The 21,140-nt window shown below is 34.9% G+C and overlaps 1 protein-coding gene across 1 annotated transcript in view; it reads left to right on the plus strand.

Moving 5' to 3' along the window:
- Positions 1 to 21,140, plus strand: part of SPINK5 (serine peptidase inhibitor Kazal type 5) — a 62,748-nt gene that overhangs the window by 11,662 nt on the left and 29,946 nt on the right. The window contains exons 5-16 of the mRNA XM_045552672.1: positions 3,633 to 3,760; positions 5,057 to 5,120; positions 6,196 to 6,323; positions 7,769 to 7,835; positions 10,559 to 10,686; positions 12,000 to 12,087; positions 13,773 to 13,900; positions 15,119 to 15,200; positions 16,338 to 16,465; positions 17,240 to 17,318; positions 17,653 to 17,780; positions 20,450 to 20,498. Coding sequence (XP_045408628.1) covers positions 3,633 to 3,760; positions 5,057 to 5,120; positions 6,196 to 6,323; positions 7,769 to 7,835; positions 10,559 to 10,686; positions 12,000 to 12,087; positions 13,773 to 13,900; positions 15,119 to 15,200; positions 16,338 to 16,465; positions 17,240 to 17,318; positions 17,653 to 17,780; positions 20,450 to 20,498 — 1,197 coding nt within the window. The remainder of the gene's footprint in view (positions 1 to 3,632; positions 3,761 to 5,056; positions 5,121 to 6,195; positions 6,324 to 7,768; positions 7,836 to 10,558; positions 10,687 to 11,999; positions 12,088 to 13,772; positions 13,901 to 15,118; positions 15,201 to 16,337; positions 16,466 to 17,239; positions 17,319 to 17,652; positions 17,781 to 20,449; positions 20,499 to 21,140) is intronic.

A 21,140-nucleotide genomic window follows, 5' to 3' on the forward strand; every position in this document is an offset into this window, starting at 1 on the left:
AACTATGTTCTGGAAATATGTTTATTTTCTGTTTCTTGGATGTGGTTTTCTATAAAAATCTAATGGCTTAAGCTTTATATTTTTTTAATATAACAGTTCCTGAGAAGTGTTTGTTAAAATCTCTAACTTTGGTTATTCATTTATCTAAGTTTTCTACATTTTGTTGATTACTGTTTGACATATTTAGAGACTGTATCATTAGCTGAATGTATGCTCAGGATTGCTATACTGTCTTGTTCTAGTCTTTCTTTTACTTTATGTAATGTCCTTCTTTGTCACTTATAATGTATTTTGGACTGAATTCTATTATTAAGTGTTAACATTGATGCATCTGCCCTCTTCTTATTCATTTTTGTCTTATATATTTTTTCTCATCTTATTGTTTTAATACTTATTTAACTTTTAGTTTTAATTTTTCTCTAGCTATCAGTTCATGGTTGATTCTCTTTCTAAAAATCCAGTCACTAATTATCTTTTAATTTATGGATTTAACTCATTTACATTTATTGTTATTTCTGTTATTTTAGGACTTGGCTCTCCCAACTTTTTATATTTTCAGTTAGTCTACTTTTCTAAAAGTTATTTTTAAAGTAGTTTCTTTTTTCCAGCTTTTCTTTGATGGCAATTTAAATGTAACATACCTATTTTTATTCTTGTTATGACTATCCTTAACCAAATACCCATACTTTAAATTATTTAGTACTATTGCTAATATCTGTGTCTATTGCCAATATCTGTGTCTTCTCTCATAATATATGCTAGCCTTCTCTCAATTCATTTATTGTAAACACCTAAACCTCCACAGTTTTGTTATTAACTAGATTTTATCTTTGAGTTATGGCTATTTTTCTCTCATTCTTTCATTTTTTCATTAATTCTAGAAATTTTTCCTATTTTACAAAATATTTCTTCTTATGTTTTTTCCCTCCTTTGGGGGACTTCTAATTTAATTCTTTACATTCTTTAGCTTTTCTTTTCTATTTTAAATAGTTTTTCATTTACGTTGCCTTTTAGAAGAGTTCATTGATTTGATCTTCTGGTTTACAAGTTCATTATCTATTTGTACCTATCCCACTTTCATTCTTTATATTGTTGGAATTCTTACCATTTGAATATTTTCCATATTCAAAGCTTCTACTTTGTTTTTCCTTTATAACTTCTTTTTTTTTCTTGTTTTATATTGTAGACATATTCTTTTATCTCTTCAAAGCATAGTCATTCTTTTAATAAATTATTTTTCCACCCATTCCAAAAATTCTGCTTGGTATATGTTGTTTAGTATATTGTATTTCTTTTAGGTTGTTTTATTCCTCAGATATACAGATTTTTTTACTGTAAGATTCCATAATGGCTTTATTTTTTCTGCTAAAATCAATTAGCTAATGTTCAAGGCCAAGCTTCAGTCTGTACCCCTCCTGGTAAGCGTAAGGATAGAACAAGGAATAAGGCCCAGAGCTAGAAGTTCTGGGACTACTACTACCGACTGCAGTTTGCTGCCACTCCACTAGGTCAGAAATCCATCTGCAAGTTCTCAGATATTGTCAACATCAGGAAGAGGTGTTTCCTGTAGGTTGTGATCCACTACTTACCCCTTGGGGTTTGGAGGGGCGGGAGGTGGAGTCATAAATCCTTGCACCTGCTCTCATCACCTCCCAGATGGCCTTTTGACCTGCTCTGTCATTCCTCTGACTACACCTGTGACCTACTTAATGTGTTGCTGTTGATTTTCTGGTGAATGGGGGACAGCAGTGATTGTCCCAAATAAATTACTCTGCTCCATAATTTCCCCATGCTTCTGTAGTATTTCCAGAAAGGATTTTTGAGAGAAAACTAGCAGTCATCCTGCTTTTTCTTTTATGCTCCAGTCACACTTCTCTTCTTTTCTGCCTTTGCCTTAAACAGGATAATCTAGTTTCCATCACAAATGCTTCAAAATTGTAGTTCTCTATGTCTAGAATGTTCTTCCCTTAGAGATTTAGCAGTTTTCTCCTCCTCATCAATCTCATCTCATCTCAAATGTCACCTTTTGAAGGAAGACCCTTCTTGCCACTATATTTAAAATAGTCACCATTGTAGGCCCTGTTGTATTCTTCCATTTATTTTTCAAAGTACTTACTATAATCTAAAATTGTTATATATATTGTCTGTCTTTTTCTATCAGAATGCAAGCTCTTTAGAACATGTATTTCATTTCTCTTTTTTGCTATAACAGCCTCACAGTCTAATAGAATGCCTAAATCTAGTTAAGGTGTAATAAATTTTGTGGAATAAATTAACAAATGAATTAATGAAGTAACATATATGGCTATTACTTATCTTACTTCCACTCTATTTTTAACTTCTTCCTAAACATATAAATAGTGGAGTATGTTCTATAGCTTTTCTTTTCTAAGTTCTTTTTTTCTTTTTCATGGCTTTCTAGAAGAGTTTTTCAATCTGGTCATCTGGTTCAAAAATTCATTATATATTTGTATCTACTCTATTTTTATTCCTTATAGTGTGTGACATACTAGGCCATCACAGGTCTATATTCTAAATGTTTCATAGTTAGCATTAAAATATTTGTATTATTACAACTATGACATCAACAGTTTTATTTTGCAATGTGATATCCTAAAGAAAAAATCTCCACTTTTATTCTCTGGTTTTAGATAGAAGTTAAATTTAAGTTAATTCTACATCTTCTTTAGCTAGCTTAGGTCACAATAATAATGAGTTGCCAAATAATGTTTCATAAGTATTCCTTTGATCCTTACCACCAATCTGGAATGTGGGTAGGGTGTGAATCCCCATTTTTCAGATGAGGAAAGTGAGGTTCAAAGAGGTGGAGTGAGTGGGAGGCAGACTTGAGATTTAAACACTAGTCTTAAACACCAGTCTTCAGTTATTACCTGATGCAGTTGTTTTTCTTACCATACAGGTTTGTCCCTGTCATATTAGAGATTTGGGGATTTCTTCTGTCATCCCTAAAAATTTACTTGGCTTGATTGTCAATCGAGAAAACATTTAAACTAGCAACAACAATAAATGGTTATGCTGTGCTAGGCACTGCTCTAAGTGCTGTACATGTATCAACACATTTAAATTTCTTAATAGTCCTGAGAGGCTGGTGAAATTATACTCTAATTATTTAGAGGGCACTAAAGCATAGAGGGGTTATAACTTGTCCAAATCACACATCTAGTAAGTGGTAGAGTTAAAATTATAGACCCAGCAGTTTGGCTCTTAATTACTATCCTAATCATAGAAACTTTATTATAGTTTATAGTTTACAGAGAGATTTCATATCCATCATCTACGGGGCCTCACTGGGTCTCCGTGTAGAGAGCAGGCAGGATTTGATAGACAAATATTAATAGTATACTAAATTTCAGAGAGGTTGTTTGGCCTACCTCACCCAGACAGCAAGTAGCTGAAATCATACCATAATCCTTTCTTTTGAAATCTATTTATGTCTCTGTTGTTGGATCATGTTTTATTATCCTTGATTTTATTAGCTCACTATGGTTTCCATAATGTGCCTTTTTTCTCCAACGACTTATATTACTGTGGGCCTAAAATGTTAACGTTTATGTACCTAAGAAATATTTTATCTCTTATATTTTGATGTTCCTTGATCATGTGTCTTGCAGCTGAACTGTGAAGATTTCAAGAAAGGAGAAAGAGATGGGGATTTTATCTGTAGCCTTGATAACGCAGCTGTTTGTGGCACAGATGGAAAAACATACAGCAGTAGATGTGCGCTGTGTGCCGAGAATGCGTGAGTATCCCCTGAAGCAGGCTTTCTCCCTAAAGCATGTTCTCTGTGTAATTACATGACACAGCTTTTTCCACAGTCTTTAAAATAACAATCCATTTTGTGGATTAGTACAAAAACTATTAGTACCACTTCTTTTACAACGCTTAATATGAAAAAAAAGTGTGTAATGTAACACATTATATTTTACAAATAACTTTTGTGTGTAATCTATCAGATAGTTTTCACTGTCTCTATGAAGGATAGGGAGATTTTGTGTGTGTATATATATATATAAACACACACATGTAAACACACACACATATACATGTATACATATATATGCACACATATATACACATACACACATCTACTATCTATCCACCATCTATCATGACATAAACAGAAAACAAAAAATAAACACATGAAGAATATACAGGTTTTTATTAGATATATATATTATTATACAACTATGAGCACACTGTATATTTATTCTTAGTATGTCTTATGTAGGGAATCCCGTTATAAATCTTTAAATGTCTGGTCCAGATAAAAGTTTCTCTCGAGAATCATACTGCATCTTGTATTTCTTTCCTAGCAGCTCTGGCTACTAGGAGACTCCATAATAACATTGGGATTTTTTAAAATAGTTTTCCTCATCTAATATCCTCTCAAATAACTTTTTTTCTTATCACTTTTTAATACTTAGGTTTTTTCTTTATGTTGTTTTTATTGATTTTTATTGTTATACAGATGCAATCATTGTAAGTTGCCTCATCTTTTTAGAAAGTAGGATCTATCACATTTATGGTACTATGTTTTTAGATATACTTTAAAACTCTACTGTACTGAACAAAGTTAATCATCAGGACTTTATGTACTTTCTGTGAAAAATAAAGTACTAGTTAGCATAACCCAAATAAAGAGTACTATGATAAGATGCTAAAAAATACGAACTTGAATTTGTTTATTTAAAACAACAAAAGCAACAACAACTAAGTTTTTGAGGGGCATCTAGTATCTGGTTACAAGCTTTACTTTTGTCCATCTTTACTTGAGGATCCCTACCCTAGACATAGGGGAAAAAAAGATTTCTGGAAATAGTATTTACATGTCTAAGTTGTATCACCCCTTCTGCATGACTCCATTTCTTTGACTTCAAGTTATAAACAGGCTCTTATTAGAAAAAGTAAGTAAAGAATGCAATGTGACATCTGTTTTCAGGAGCAAAGGAGAATCACAAGACTAGAGAAGTTCTGTTTGAATACAGGGAAGTTCTTTGATAATTAAACTGCTGTGTCTCCTGACTTTTTATTATAGGAAAACCAGGTCCCAAATTGACATCAAGAGCGAAGGGGAGTGTGAGCGCAGTAATCCCGAGCAGGTGAGGACCAATGTCAGAGTGGTGGGAAATATTGGGCTTCTGACTTCAGGAAGAAAGCAGATGTGCTCTGTCCCTCTTGGGTGGGAGGCTTGGAAGGAAGTAATTCTTGCTTTCCTTGAAATGGGATACTGAATCCTGCCTGCTAAAATGAAAAAGCAGAAGATAGTTCCTGAAATGGGATCAGGTCTATTTCTGCTTTCTATTAAAAAAAATTAGAATTCAAAAGGAAACTCCATCAGAGTGCTAAGGTGGTCATGTTAATTATTAAACAGCACTTTCTAACTCTAAACTTTAAACTTCAGTCACTTACCCTGAGTTGAAAGCCCAGCATTGTCACTGGCTATCAGGAGACCTTGGGCAAATTACTTAACCTAAAATGAGATTTGGACTAAATAGCTTTTTTTCTATGCTAAAATGCTGTGAGGCTATAATGGTAGGGGAAGGGGAAGGAAGAAATTATCTATATGTGTCACACGTGAATTTTTCTAACTGAATAATTTTCCTAATTTTCAAGATTTGATAACCTTTTTATACACTCCTAGCGCATCTGAAGTTACCTCCACTAAGGCATTTAGCAAGTTTTGGGGCAGAGAACCTGCAGCATTGTGGGCCACATGTGTCCTTCTGGATCCTTGAGTGTGGCCTTTTACTGAATCCAAATTATACAGAACAAATCCCGTTATTAAAAGGGAAAACATAAATCCTTTTATTAAAAGGATTTGTACTGTGAAGTTTAGATTCGGTCGAGGGGCCTCACTTGGGGACCTGTAGGGCCACATGTGACCTTGAGGCTCCAGGTTCCCCACCCAGTGGGGCAAAGACTGTGCTCTTCCTGAGTTCTAGCACACAGCAGGTTATCAATGTTCACTAAATAAATGAATAAATAAGTAAATGAGCTCCATGCTTAACCGTATGAGTCATACAATACTTACTGAGCTACTGCTACGTGACTGGTACTGCTATAGATGGCCCATCACGATGGCAGAGGCACTAAGTTCTGTAAAACTTCTGACGACAGTGTTGAAGGCATGACAGTTAGCATGGTGAATGCCAAGTTCCTTTCTCTGTCCTTCAGGATGTATGCAGTGCTTTTCGGCCCTATGTCAAGGATGGAAGACTTGGGTGCACACGGGAAAATGATCCTGTTCTTGGCCCTGATGGGAAGACACATGGCAATAAGTGTGCGATGTGTGCTGAGTTGTTGTAAGTATTGGCATCCCCAGGTGGACCCAGTGAGGGGTGCACGTGGTTGCTGTCCGAGTCACTCCACAGGGAGATAAAGTCCTTTTCATGAAGCATGCGATCCTTTGTCTTTATAATGTAAAATAGCTCTTTCTTCCAGAAGGGCTTCTATTCTTTTTCTTCATACCATCTACTGAAGTTTCTTAAAAGGAAAGGATAAGGTGATCATGTTAGTTATTAAATTTGAGACTCAATTTTTTAAAATTACAATGACTTCAAGACACAAATTGTTTTATAACACACAATATTTTAAAATTTAGAAAGCACTTTCATGTAGAATAATCTACATCAGTCATTTGACGTGCATTGCTTCGATTGAGCATGTGTAGAGATCCTTATTGAATATTGACAGTCTAGTTAAAATAGTAATAATAATAATGTCATGTGTCTAAATTCAGTATAAAAGGTGAAACATTATGAAAGGGTAGAACTATTGAGTTAATCCTTCTCTGAGTGCCTGGCACTGCTCTGGGCACTGAAAACTCAAAAGTGAATGAGATCCAATTAGTCTTTCATATTCTTGTTGTTAAACAAGGTATAGCCTCTCTGATCCCATGTGTCAGCAAGCCTCAAAGTGCTATATTTACATCACTGGATCTTTAAAACCAGGACAGAGATTTAACAGATTAATAAACTTCACACCTGCCTTTGAAAATTATAGTTAGCCGTTGTAGAATTCAAGAGCATGTCCTATCAGGTTCATAAAACAGTGATTAAAACTGGTTTGCAGACAGGAAATCAACGTGATTTTCACTTTCCTATCTAGGAGGCATGTGTTTTCAGTGTTCCAACCTGCCCTGATTCTGTGGTTTTGCTTCTTTTCATGCACTAGCTGAAAAGGAGAATTTAATTTCTTTAACCTCTGGTTTCTCCTTCTGTAGAAGTGAGGTAGCTGAGCCTGTCTCCAGGATGAGACTGAAATCAGACAATAGATGTAGAAGGCTTAGAAGCCCAATTCTAATGCTGCTTTCATTAGCAACCATGCTTTTACATGAAAGAAAACAAGTGCTTTACAAGGTATACAAAGTTATGCTTACGGGTGTGGATGGCAATACCTCAAATGCTCAGTTGGGTTTCACCCTTGTCACAGCATTGTGTTAAAGCTCTTGGTTCTGCCTGTTAAAGGGAATTTTCCTGACAATCTTCTGTTTGTCAATCAAGGTGTCACACCCTTCCAGTTTTACAGAACAAAGCTCCTAATTGACTGTCAGTGAGTCAGTTTCACACCCTTCCTTATCTTTGGCAATTTTTCTGGCTCAGGCACTAAAGACAGGGAAATGCTAGCCTCTTGTAAGTGAATCAGTTTCAACAAGTTATGGCAGAGAATATGAAAGCGTTTAGCACAGGACTGGACACTGAAAATATGATCGAGCCATAAACTAACCAACTGTTTACTTTCTTAACAGTTTAAAAGAAATTGAAGAAAGTGCCAAACGAGAGGGTGTAATCAGAATTCGACGAAATGCTGAAAAGGTAAATGACTTCATATAATTTGGTTCTTGTGATCATAAATATTAACAAACTTATTCTTGAACTTTTGAGGTCATGCAATAAAGTCATTGTCCTTTATTATCACATGAGTTTTTTTTCTTAATATCAAATTCCCCAAATTGACTATTCCTAGGATATTAATGATTAGATTCAGGTTTTAAAAAGCATTTCCCACCTAAGGTTCAAAATGTACAATTTCTACCCTTGCTTCTTCCCCCACCCCCAAAAGATGCTATAAAATAGAAAGTTTATGCAAACCAAATTCTGCTTAATTTCCACCAGCTATCTATCTGGTTTAGTGTAAACCCACTTTACTTTGAATAAAAATTTTTAAAAATTGCAACCAAATGTAATTTAGACAGGAATAACTTTAAAATATTTCCAGAGTCTTTTAAATAGCATGTCCACTGGAAATTTTATGTATGATTCCATTGTCACAGTTGGAGTTACTGACTTTTCCACTATGGTTATTACATTCAATAAGACCCACATGTGTAAAGGTCTTATTTCTGCTTAAACAAAAATCTCAGACAAATTTTTAGATTATGGTTTTAAAAATACCCTTAAAATTAAGTTTTTTCCCAAATTATTTTATAATTTAATTTCATTTAGTATAAAAAGTCATTTCTTTTGTTAATTGAAGAAACACTGTAGATAATGCTGCCTGGATTTCTTAAATCATCTAGTTTCAAGAGAGGGATAGTCATTACTTTGCCTTTTGTTGGGAAGTCCAAGCAACTGTGTTTTACCCTTAGTTCTGTCATGCTGTGGGTGTGTGACACTGGGCACATCATTTCCTCTCTGGGCCTTAATTTTCTTGTCAGCATAATAAGGAGGTTGGATAAATGACCTCAATTTTACCTTCCTGTTGGATTATGATTCTACATCCTGTACTCTTTGGTGCAGATACAAGTATACCATTTTTGTAGAATGTAGGGCTTGTGTTTTACTATGGGAAGAAAGTTTCTGGTAGTTAAGAGCTGACTCTTCACTTCATAATACTATTTAATGAAGCAAAGCTCCCACCCTAAATAGGGTATTCAAAGTTTAAATTTAGAAAAACAAAAGTATTCGGAACTGTCTATAGTTTGCTCAACACTCACCATGGATTAAAAAACAATTCTTTTGTGGTGGTTGTTAAATTTCAGTCTAAAACTTTGGGTCATCCTCTGATGTTTACTTCATAAACATGGAGAGTTCTTTTCCTCAGTTTTTCATCAAGTCTCAGTTGTACTTCCCTTTTCCTCCCTGTGGCTGGGGTCATTGTTTTGGTGGGGCCATTTTGCATGACGGTGTTGAATAGGACTGCTTTGTAGTGATGGCTCAATATGTGCCCCATAATTAACCTGTCAGTGGGTTGTTCACAAAAGTGTTTCTTCAGAAGCTCCCTGGATGAATCACAGTTTATAAACTGAAATTATCATTGTTTCTCTTATGGGAATCATTGAGCATTAATTTTATTACCATGCTGTGATTATCAGGTGACTCTGCTTCTGCATCTGTATTCCTAGATGGTTACAACTGGGGAGTTGGGAGCACACCCATTGCTCCTCCAAAAACAAATATCTTTTTATTAGGAGGCAATTAGCATTCTCTTTAAAAGTGCCCCAATGGAAATTTGAATTATTAAACAAAAATCAGAGAATACTAGATCTAGAAAAGCTTCTCCAAAGCATCTGTTCCAAAAACTCAATGTGGAGATGGTAAGATTGAGGTTCCCAAGGGGATGGGACTTGGCTATGGTCTCCCAGTGAGTGAGAGCCACAGTCTGGGGGCCCAGGTCTCCTGACTCCCAGCCATGATCTTTATACTCATGTTTTCTTGGCTGAAATGGCAAGATGAAGATGATACAGCTGAAAAGAAGGTTATAGAGCAGAATTTTTTGTAGGTCATATTAAGCCTAGAGTAACTTGGAATATATTTTTTGTTAAGTTTAGCCTTCACCAAATATTAATAGTAGAATTTTCAAAACGTAGAGGAAAACCTTGAAAGTACTGAACCAAAGCACCAAGAATCTGAGAACAAATCTCTCTTGGATTTTTTTTGGAAGGTACAACCTTTTTAGGTTTTCTAAATAAACATCAGCCTTGATGGTCTACCTCTCTAAGGTGGGGGTGAAAGGAAATTAGATTCACTCTCTATGAGGTTTCCAATGTCAGAAATAATCATCAATAAAGCAGACAGAATATATAAAAATTGTCCACAGATCCACAGAGAAAACAAACTAAAGCATAATGCTGTTGGATATCATCTTGGTCCCTTTTCCTTTCAAACTAGTATGGATCGTACTTGATTTAATCCATATTAAGTAACTTTTAAACATCTCATCTCACATTTTTTTTTTTTGTCTTGGCTCTGTATTTTGTTGTGTTTGTATTGAAACCTTGTGAAAGATCTCTTCCACCAGCCCCTCCCATGGATTTGGAAGTTGAAAAGTACTGTTGAGTTTTGGTTTTAGGAAATACTTGCTCAGCCTTATTCTTTCCTAGGATCTTTTGCCTTTTAATAAATATACTACATAGCAGATACAAGTGCCAAGTAATTTGACAAGATAATTACTATTTGTTATTAAGTCTCATTAATATGTCGTATGCATTTGCCAACCCTTCTAGACCTGAAATTTTATGATTATAAATCTATCATAAGGTTTCGAGATTAAAGAGTAGAAAAATAGAAAATATAATCATTTGGGTTTTTTTTTAAAGGACTATTGCAAGGAATATGAAACACAAGTGAGGAATGGAAGACTTTTCTGTACACGGGAGAGTGACCCAGTCCGTGGCCCTGATGGCAAAATGCATGGCAACAAATGTGCCCTGTGTGCTGAAATTTTGTGAGTATAGAAACAATTTCTGTAGAGTGAGGCAAAAGACAGAAGTGGAGATTAATTGGAATGATGAGTAAGAGTAATGTTCAGGGGAAGTTTTGTTTTTTTGAGAACTATTTGAGCTGTGTTATATCCTCTGCAGATCATAACACTGTCTAGTGAGTAGGCACCAATGATGTGTGTATATTGCTGAGTACAAATGGGTTCCATTTTCCACTTGGAAGACTGGCTTACAAAATGCGTCTTAACATTCTCCCCTGTGACTTTTGTGAGCTTCTTTGTGAACTAATCATAGTACAGAATGGGGGTAAAAGCAGGGAACAAGACTTTGATTGTTTTTCTTTGGTAATTATCTCATTGTGACAGAGTTGATGGGACACCCTCAAAAAATTCATATTTTTACATTAATTGGATTATGCTCATCTTTTCATCTGGGACATGGGACATGGGAACTAGGGCAAATCCCACAACATATAAATTATGGTCTTTATGAAGACCTCAGATGAGGTCTTGTGACACTTTCTGCCAGATCCTTGAGCTCTCTAAGCCCTTCCCTATGTTCTCTCTTCCTGCCAGTTCTAATGTCCCTCCTCCTTGAGATTACATTTTCAGATTATCCTTCCTTGGATAAGACCTCTTAAAGTCCCTAACTGAAATTCAATGCTAATAATTCTTAGCAATTGTCTTTTATAATAATCACAATTGCTGGTAAATATATCGTTATTTCTCCATTTGTTGACTATCAGTCTTCTCCACTAGGCTCAAGAGTTCCAGGAGGACAGGGTGTGTGTTCGTATTATGCACTATGGTTTGCCCAGGGCCCAGGCCAATGCTTGCCAAAAAAAAATAGTTACTAACTAAATGATGAGTGAATGAATGAACTAAAATATGAATGAAGATCCCTGTTTTCAAGAAGCTTAAGGTTAATAGCAGGAATAAGCCATGGGCATGTACACACACACATATTTATATATTGCAAACAAGATGAAAACTGTTCCATAAGAGAAGAATATTCAGTTATGAAAAAAAACAGTGATAGATGTAGAGCCCATTTCTATTTGAGATTTGAGATGTCTTCTTCAAAAAGATAGATTTAAACGGGGGAGATTTAAAAGAAAAGGAGATAAAAAAAGACCATTTAGTGGAAGGAAATGACGTATATACTATAAAGGCAAAATTAAAGGCAAATTGGGGATTTAAGGTGATTTGAAAGTATACTAGAACAGGAAAACTTAGTTGTTTTGCCATCTGTACCTAGCGATTATTTTTTATGAAGATATGAAGCATCTGTACTCATTTATTTATTTTTCTTTTTCCAGCAAGCAGCGTTTTTTAGAAGAAAACAATAAAGGAGATCAAAATCTAAGAAAGGATGAAGAAAAAGTTAAAGTTAAAAGAGAAATTGAGGTGAGGATTAGTTTGCTAAATCTAGTTGTGACGTTTGTGTGTGTGTGTGTGTGTGTGTGTGTGTTCCTTTAGTATGCATTTTCAATATTGGTTAATATTTTCCTTACTACTAATAGTTTACTGAAAACTAATTTATAATTGTTTTATAAGATTCAGGAGAAAAATTATGGCTTTACAATTTCTAGCTCTATTTGGAGGAAATTAATCAAGTCACATTAGTAAAATAGTTTCACACTTCTAAATGAAGGTGATATATCAAAACATTTTCTGAATTGAAAGTGTGATATGTACTCTTCCAGTATGTGGTAGCTGTTATGGAGGTATTCATTTTAACAACAATATCAATGTAGAATTTTAATGTTCTTCCTTTAAAATCATACTGTATTCTGCTTTTTAAACATCTCTTAAACTAGTCACCTGAGTGCTTTTCTGCTGCTATCACTTTAGCTCAGAAACCTAATAATTTTCCTTATGAAGGCATTAGCATCTTGCCTGGTCTATGTAATTTTAGTCTTCGTCTTCTTCAGTACTCAAGTTTCAATTCATCCGCTATATTTTTTTCATAGACTAGGAGATGTTTCCATGAGTCAATGGCATTACAAAATGTCTGAGGATATCCTAAAGTATATGGGGAACCTTTCATTTTGTGTAGAAACCCTATCTTACTTATTTGTTATTCGTAATTGTCTATTCTTTTTTGATGTGTTGTTTGTAGTTTTACCTTCTTCCTTGTGTAACTGTGTCTCATTGTGAGGCCTCATTTTCAACTGTTTTCTACCCCTCAACCCTAGATAACAAAGTTCTTTTAATTTTAGTATTCAAATGTCCCTCCACTATTTTTTATATTTATTTCAAAATTTCTCCTCCCTCCCTCCCTTCTTTCTTCCCTTTCTTCCTTTTCTTCCCCTACTTTCTCTCTCTCTCTCTCTTTCTTTCTCTCTGTCATTCTTTCTCCTTCTGTAATCTAATTATTATAATTCCTCTAATTTTATCTCTATTCACTCAAATTCTCCACACATCTAGCTATCATTCTTTGTTATAAATATTTATCATTTTCCCATTGCCCTAGAATAAAATCCAAATTCCTTTCAAAGTTTAGCAGTCTTATTTTTAATTGATTTTCAGAGTCTCCTTTTTGACCACTTCCCAAACCTTCATCTATTTAAACAAACTAATTCTGTAGCTACTATACTCATGGATATGTTAGATTATCTCAAAAGAAGATGTTCTTTCACACTTCTATGCCTTTGCATATCATAATTCCTCTTGGAGGACCTTTTTACCACATTGTGTTTCTGGATACATCCTCAAGATAGAACTCAGACATAAGTCATTCTCTGAAATTCCATGAATCATTCTTTTTTTGTACTTGTGCACCCTTATTTACTTCAGACCTGTGTTACATCCCTTAGCTTTTTATATTGCAATTACTTATCCTGTCTACTGATTGATGAAGGGCCTAAATAAATCAGATTCATATTTCCCTAACTTAATATAGTTTGACCACCTAAATGGATGAATATTACAAGGAGAAAAACATCACAAAATTTCTGGATAATTCTAAATCTTAAAAGTTTTATTTTTTTCATCCTTAATTTCTCTTTTCCAAATTATTTGTAAAACAACATTTGACATTTATAGAGAATAGAGAATTATACCTAAATTGTCTCATTTTCATTATTCAGAAACGCTGCAGTGAATATCAAGCTCAGGCAAGGAACGGAAGGCTATTCTGTACCAGAGAACATGACCCTGTTCGTGGTCTAGATGGAAAAATGCATGGCAACTTGTGTTCCATGTGTCAAGCCTACTTGTGAGTATAGAGTGTTAGAATGTCAGAGGAAGAAGGGACCTTGCAGATAAATCTAATAGAACCAACTTTTTTCATAAATGGAGAAACTGTGGCTTCAAGTAGGAAAGTGAGTTGGATAAGTTACACAGGGAATGTCAGTAAGAGCCCTGAGAGTAAGTACCTAGAGTTATTTATTTCAAGATGTCTTATTTTCTCTGATGCTCCCTCTTTTGGCACCGGAACATCTTGACAAACATGACTTTGTGCAAATATTCATTGCCTTCTCACCCCTGAAGCTTCACAGGTGAACCTGTTTTAGTCAGCAGCTTATAGGCATCTGATCTTCCATGGGGGTTTAGGGTCCAAAGTTAGCACTTAACGCAGAAATTGAATGAAGTCAAATTGCCCATGAAACAACCAATGGATGTTACTTTATATAAAGTGACATTTCTCAAAAAATCAGAACTGCCAGTTTTCTTTCAAAATTTAGAATAGCTCTTACTTTATTTGGTTGAGTCAGATTAAATATTTGATTTATGGCTTTTTGTTTTGATTGACAACCAATATGGTTGAAATATCATCAGTTAACTGTACGTACCATGCAATTCCATTGTACAAAGCAAATTTAGGATTATTTGGTTTATCAGTGTATGGAAATTCTTGGCTATTTTCCATCTGCCTCACATTTTGTCTTTTGGCTACAACAGCCATAAGTAAGCAATACACTGAAGTTTAAATAAAAGCTAGGATATACCTAATATGATAGATAGATCCTGGATTTGAGAGAGGGGTGGTTGTAGTCATATTCTGAGAGTATAGCCAAGGCCTTCTCTGCCTCTCATCCTCTCTGAGAGATAGTGGGACAAACTGATGTGCTTTGTTAAGGTCACTCTCAGCCTCCAGGTGTTATGTCACCATGGTTCTAATTTTGATGTCTCTGTAGTGGACATTGATGATGCTCCTTTTCTCACCAAATGCAAGAAAGCTAGTTTATCGAAAGCAAGTTTTCCAGGCCCACTGTTATTGCCTTTCTTCCAACATTAAGTAGAAACTATGAATAAGTCATGGTATCATACCATACTGGAGGATGTTTAGTTGCTTCTCATTGATATGTAGTGATAAAGGAATAACATTGTTTCTCCCTAAGAATGGAAAAACAGACTAGTAGTGCAGGGGTGTGGAGAAATCATTGCATGCGTTTGGTCCTAATGGATTGCTTTCATTTTCTCTCTTGTTTAGCCAAGCAGAAGCTGAAGAAAAGAAAAATTCTGAAGCACAAGCAAGAAATAAAAGAGAATCTGGAAAAGCACCCTCATATGCAGTGAGTGGAATCCATCCAATAAATCCTACTTGGCACTATAATTTGAACACACTTCAAAGAGCCTAAAGGGTGGAATTCTGCTCTGTAAAAATCCCTAGGAGCCCTACACTTCAAACTGTGGATGACATTGAGATGAATGTTATGGAAGATTCATCCATTCTGGTTGCTTCAGAGGCTAACCGTGTAAAATGAAATGAACTTACTTGAAGTCTGAAAAACTGGGTTCTACTTCTAGTTTCATCACTTAGAGACCCTGTTAGCTTTTGCTAGATACTTTGCAGAGAAACTCTACATGTATACTTTCTTCACATGAATTTCTGAACTCTCACATCTGATTTAAGATAAAAATACCACGATTCCCAAAAAAGCATGATTCTTATGTCTGAAGTATTAAACTACGAGTTTCCAAAGCCTTAGGTCAGTTATCATCACCTATTGCTTTGATGATGAAAGTCTCCTAATTCTCCCTCTGGATTTTGTCCTTTCTCTAATCCATCCATTCTCCCTAACACAGCTTGAGTAATGTTTCAAAATGTAAATCAGATCATAATAACCCTTAAGTGGCTCATCATCAACTGCAAGAGGTATTCTAATCTCCTTACTTCTCTTCTTCGGTTCTTTACCTTCATTCAAAAATTCCTGCTCTGCTACGTGCCATGTAGTTTCCCACCTGTGCTTTTCAGTTTATTTTATTTTCATAATCTGGTGTGTATATTTCCCAATCTAATTTTGCCCAGGAAGATCCTATTCACGCTTCACACTTACCTAAATTATTCTTGCTCCTTGACATCTTCCTTGGTTTCCACATTCAGATTTCATGGTTCTGACCTTTGAGTTCTCAGATTTTCTTGTACCTCTGTGTTTGCACTTATTTTATTCTATTTAGATTATAGTGGAGTTTGCTTGTGTGTCTTTTTTACTATATTGGGACAACCTATTATGCCTTATCGGTTCCTATCTCTTAGCAAATGGTAAGATTTTTATTGTTGTTGAATTAAATTTTATATTAGAGAGAAACACAATTAAAATCCTGGCTCAAGGAGATATAACATTAGTTTCTGCCAATGTAGATGTCTGAATTTTCTTCTCTGAATAGAAATAAAACAAATGCCCAGCTTACTTTCTTTATCTTGGCAGGAGCTTTGCAGCGAATATCGAAAGTTCATGAGGAATGGAAAACTCCCTTGTACCAGAGAGAATGACCCCATCCAGGGCCCAGACGGGAAAACGCATGGCAACACCTGCTCTATGTGTGAGGCCTTCTTGTGAGTAGTACTGCGGCTGGGAAAATGAGGGGAGGGTTTTGTCTTTTCTATTTAATTTCTATGTTTAATTAGGAGAGGGCCACTTCAATAGGAAAATAAAATAATTAAGGGATATTTAGAAAAAAATGCCTGATTGGAAATGTGTAAAAACCATGTCTTTTGAGGATTGTGAAGACTTGGGCACACTTAGGCAAGGGGAGAGTCATTGTCTTGAAATATTCAAGTAGTTTTTGTTTTTAAATGGGGAAACAGGATTAGTTCTGGGTTATCTCCATGGATTAAAGCGAGGCCAATGGGCCAGTGAATGAAAGCTCTGGAAAACAGGTCCCAGCTCAGGGCCAGGAAGAACTTCCTACTAGTTTGAGGATTTCAAAGATAGGATGACTTACCATTGGCTGTCAAGGATGATGTAGGTAGAGATTTTACTGGCAGATTAAAGCGAAGGCTAGTCATCAGAGACACAATAGTGAGCTCTGAAAGTTTAGAAAACCACCTCTAGCTAGGGTTTAAATCCCTAGTCTATGCTTATTATCTCTGTGTCCTTGGGCAAGTTATGCATTCTGTCTCTCAATTTCTTATTTGTAAAATGGGATTGTAATAATAATTTTACTATATGCCATGATGAAAATTTCATAGTATGAGCACAGAGTGGGTTAGGTACATTATAAGAATTTAATAAATGTTAACTGTAACAATTCAATTATATTTGAAATCACTTCCAATATGGAGATTCTATGATTTTTACTTATCTCTTATTTAACCACTCTCTTTTAGCCAAGCAGAAGAAGAAAAGAAAAAGAAGGAAGGTGAAACCAGAAATAAAAGACAATCTGAGAAAACAACTTCTTTTGAGGTGAGGGTACCTTCTCCAACAAGTCAGAGGCATATGGAGGTGGCATTCAAAGAACACATAAGTTCCCTAAAATTGTATGAAACATTTATACAGTTTGTATTTTTGTGTGTATTTGTATGTGTGCAGGCACACATGTGCATATGTGACCAATTTCTTGGTTGAGGGCTCATTGCTTTTATCACCTAAAAATATCCACAACTTCCAAATTAAGAACTATTCTAAAATAAGCCAATTGCTCATTCCCATTTAGGAGAAAAAAGTCTAAACTTCAGCTTTTTTGCAATCTGATCCAACCTGTGTTCAACACTTCCAACCTTCTTCTCCAATTTCATAGGAATTGTGTAGCGAATACCGCAAAGCCAGGAAGAGTGGACCACTTCTTTGCACCAGAGAGAATGACCCCATCCAGGGCCCAGATGGGAAAATGCATGGCAACACCTGCTCCATGTGCGAGGCCTTGTTGTAAGTAGAGCAGTGGCCCCAGGGCTTCTGAGGGATTGAGAAGTAGGAACTGCCCTAGGAAGTTTTCGAACAATTGTGCATAATGCATTTCCTCTTCAGTGTAGTGTTTAGTTTTGGCTGTAACATTTAAATGGGCTAAAAAACAAACAAATAACAGCAACAACAATAACAAGAAAAAAGCAAGTGGAGGGTTTTCAGATTATATAATAACTCTTGTGATATAAAGAGATGCAAAATAAGCCAGACAGAAAAACAAATACTGCATGATCTCACTTACATGTGAAATCTAAAAAAGTCTAAGTCTTAGTAGAGAGTAGGGTGGTGATTACTGGAGGCTAGAGGTGGGGTAAGGGTGGGGGTTGGGAATGAGGAGATGCTGATCAAATGGAACAAAGTTTCAGTTAGGAGGAATAAGTTTTTGAGGTCTATTACACAGCATGGTTACTATAGTTAATAATAATGTATCATATATTACAAAATTGGTAAAAGAGTAGATTATAACTGTTCTCATCACAAAAAGAATGATACGTGAGTTGACTATGTTAATTAACTTGACTTAGTTCCATAAATTATACAATTATTATTTGTCAGTTAAAAACACAAATTAAAAAAAAATGAGATGAAGAAGAAATAATCTAGAATCTTTCACCCAGAAAAGAATATATGCCATGATAATCACACTAATTGTTTTTAGTTTTCCAAAAAGCTATCAGCTAAAATAGGAAATAGATGCAATTACATGTACAATATCATTATAGTGCATGGGAGATTTTTATGAATTTTTAAAGTTTATTATCTTTCTACTTATTCTGTGTGATTTTAAGGAATAGAATTAAATGGGTAAGAGCTACTACTGAGAGACAAATTTGTGTTCAACTTGAAGACTGATCTTGTAAGAGAGTAGGGAAGGACTCAAGAATGGTGATTTTGTTTTGTAGAAGTTGGATGCCCATTTATAGAGGGCTTAAAGTATGGGACTTTAGAATGGATGCCAGGATCCTGAAACAGGAGTTTATGAGTTTCTTATACTTGATTTTTGACCAAAGGGATACCCAATTTATTTTCTATGTGTCAAGAATCAGTGAAAGGGTTTAGTTTCTCAGTCTTCCCTGGTAGAGAGCAATATAGTCCCACAGGTTTCTCCCACAGTGTTGGAGAAACAGAGCGCTCAAAATCTATTAGATGGTAAGTTAAGAAGATGACTATATAATTGTTATAACAAACATTTATTGAGTTCATGTAATTGTCAGGTACTAGGAGCTTTGCAACCTAATCTCATTTAATCTTCACAACAACATATGAAATAGATTCTGTGTTGTCACAAGTTACAGATAAAAAAAACAAAGGCTCAGAAAAGTTGAGAATGATGGAAGAGTCAGGACGGTATATACGACATGGAGATGAAGAAAATGATAATGTATGTCTCACCGTAGGGTGTAGACAGGATATAATCACTTAGCAAGGCCTTTACCAACTTCTGGTAGATATATTTGCTTATATTCAGGCTTGTCTCAACCTGTTTTCCTTTTTCCTCCACATTAATCTTTTGGTAACAAGGAAGTAATTCTGCTATCTAGTGTTCAGACTTGTTGCCTTCTCTGACAATTTCCCATTAGGAGGAAAAATGCTGCTTAAATTTTTTAGTCAACTTAGACTTGTGGTAAAGTTTATTAATAGATCAGTTTTCATATGAAAAAGTCTGAAAAAACCTACAATTTTGAATCTATTTTATCTCACATGTTTATCTCACAAACATAAAAATTTCTTATCAAAATAAATCTTTTATCACCTCATATTTTGTAGATATGTTAACAAAGGCTATTGATTTTCTTGAGAATCATTCTACCCACTGTAGTCATTTTTTTGCACACTCTCATACCATGTGACCATAGTCTTTCCAACTTTTTAAAAAGTTTTAATTTGATCGATGAGCAAGTCTTATGTTGATTGGAACACGTTAAAGCATTTTCACAAATTATATAATTTTTGTCTATACATGATTGAGTTATTTGTATTACATATACAATTATGCTATAGATCCAATCTGTTAAACTCAATTTGCAACACTGTTAGTTATTCAAAATGTAAGAGCTATCATTTTCACTTCATTTCCATTGTATGCCTATTTTTGGAAGGGTTACTTTCAACAATGATGATGATGATGATGATATCAATCTCTCATGTCTTATTACTTCTTCTACTCCTCCGCTGCCCCTCAACCTTCTTACCTCTACTTAAAAATGAGGAAGGCACAGAGAGGTTAAGCTCTTGTTTTCCTCAGACAGTCTGGCTCTGCAGCCTTTCCTCTTAATCACCATGCTATACTGCCTCCCAGAAACCAAATAGTGGCACTTTATAAAGAGTTATCACAGATACAAAAGAATGAGCAAATGAGAAAGTATTATTTGAGTACATATGCTGGGAAGTTAAATATGTGTACTCCTTAAGTAAGGGCCTTTCTCTTGCTCACCATTCTCTTGAGGTGAGCCAAAGCATTCTTGTTTATTATTTAATAAAATTACAAACTACTATGGGAATATCTTTGGAGTTGCTTGAGAACAGTCAAAGCACTGAATGATCAATCTATGAATGTTAAGGATCTGCTATACTGCATTAAGATCCATTTCTTCTTCTCTCTTCCTTTTTTTTTTTTTTTTTGTTTCTTACAGTCAGCAAGAAGAAAAAGCAAGAGCAAAGGCTAAAAGAGAAGCTGTGAAGGTAATTTTCTCTGGAATGCTGATGCTATGTTCTGACATGTTTTTCTTTATAAGAGCATTCTAGTTATCTCGTTAGAATAAATGTTTCTTGCTTAATTTTCATGCCTGAAAGGAACAAAGAAAACTTTTAACCAGAAGTTTCCCGAGTACCAATTTTGTTTCATGATTATTCAAATTTTGAGGTTCATTTCACAAAAAGTATAGTGTTAACTTTGTAAGGGATTTTCCCCATATTTGGCTTTTATTAGATTTCTGTTGTTAGGCACAGACTTTTAATATTAACTTGTATAGTTTACTAATTTCAATTTACATAATTCACATATCTATTATTTCAAACAGTGCAAGATCCTAATCATTCCAACATACAAAACAAGTGCACATATGTTATTATATTTGATCTTTGTCACCACCCAGCTATGGAGGAAGTACTGGGTTCCTTGTCCCCAATCAACATCATTAAGTAGTTTCTTTGACTTCCCAATTATTTTTAGTCTACCTTCCGTGCTTTTATAATTTTATAATTTTACAGATAGCAGAGCCCTGTGTGTAGAAGTTGGATTGCTTTCATATAATAGCCATATACAAGATTTACCTTTATTTATTCTATTTCTTAACAACAGTTGCGTAAGTACAAGCCTAATCA

Source organism: Lemur catta, chromosome 5 (genome assembly GCF_020740605.2).
Source record: "Lemur catta isolate mLemCat1 chromosome 5, mLemCat1.pri, whole genome shotgun sequence".
NCBI classification, from domain to species: domain Eukaryota; kingdom Metazoa; phylum Chordata; class Mammalia; order Primates; family Lemuridae; genus Lemur; species Lemur catta.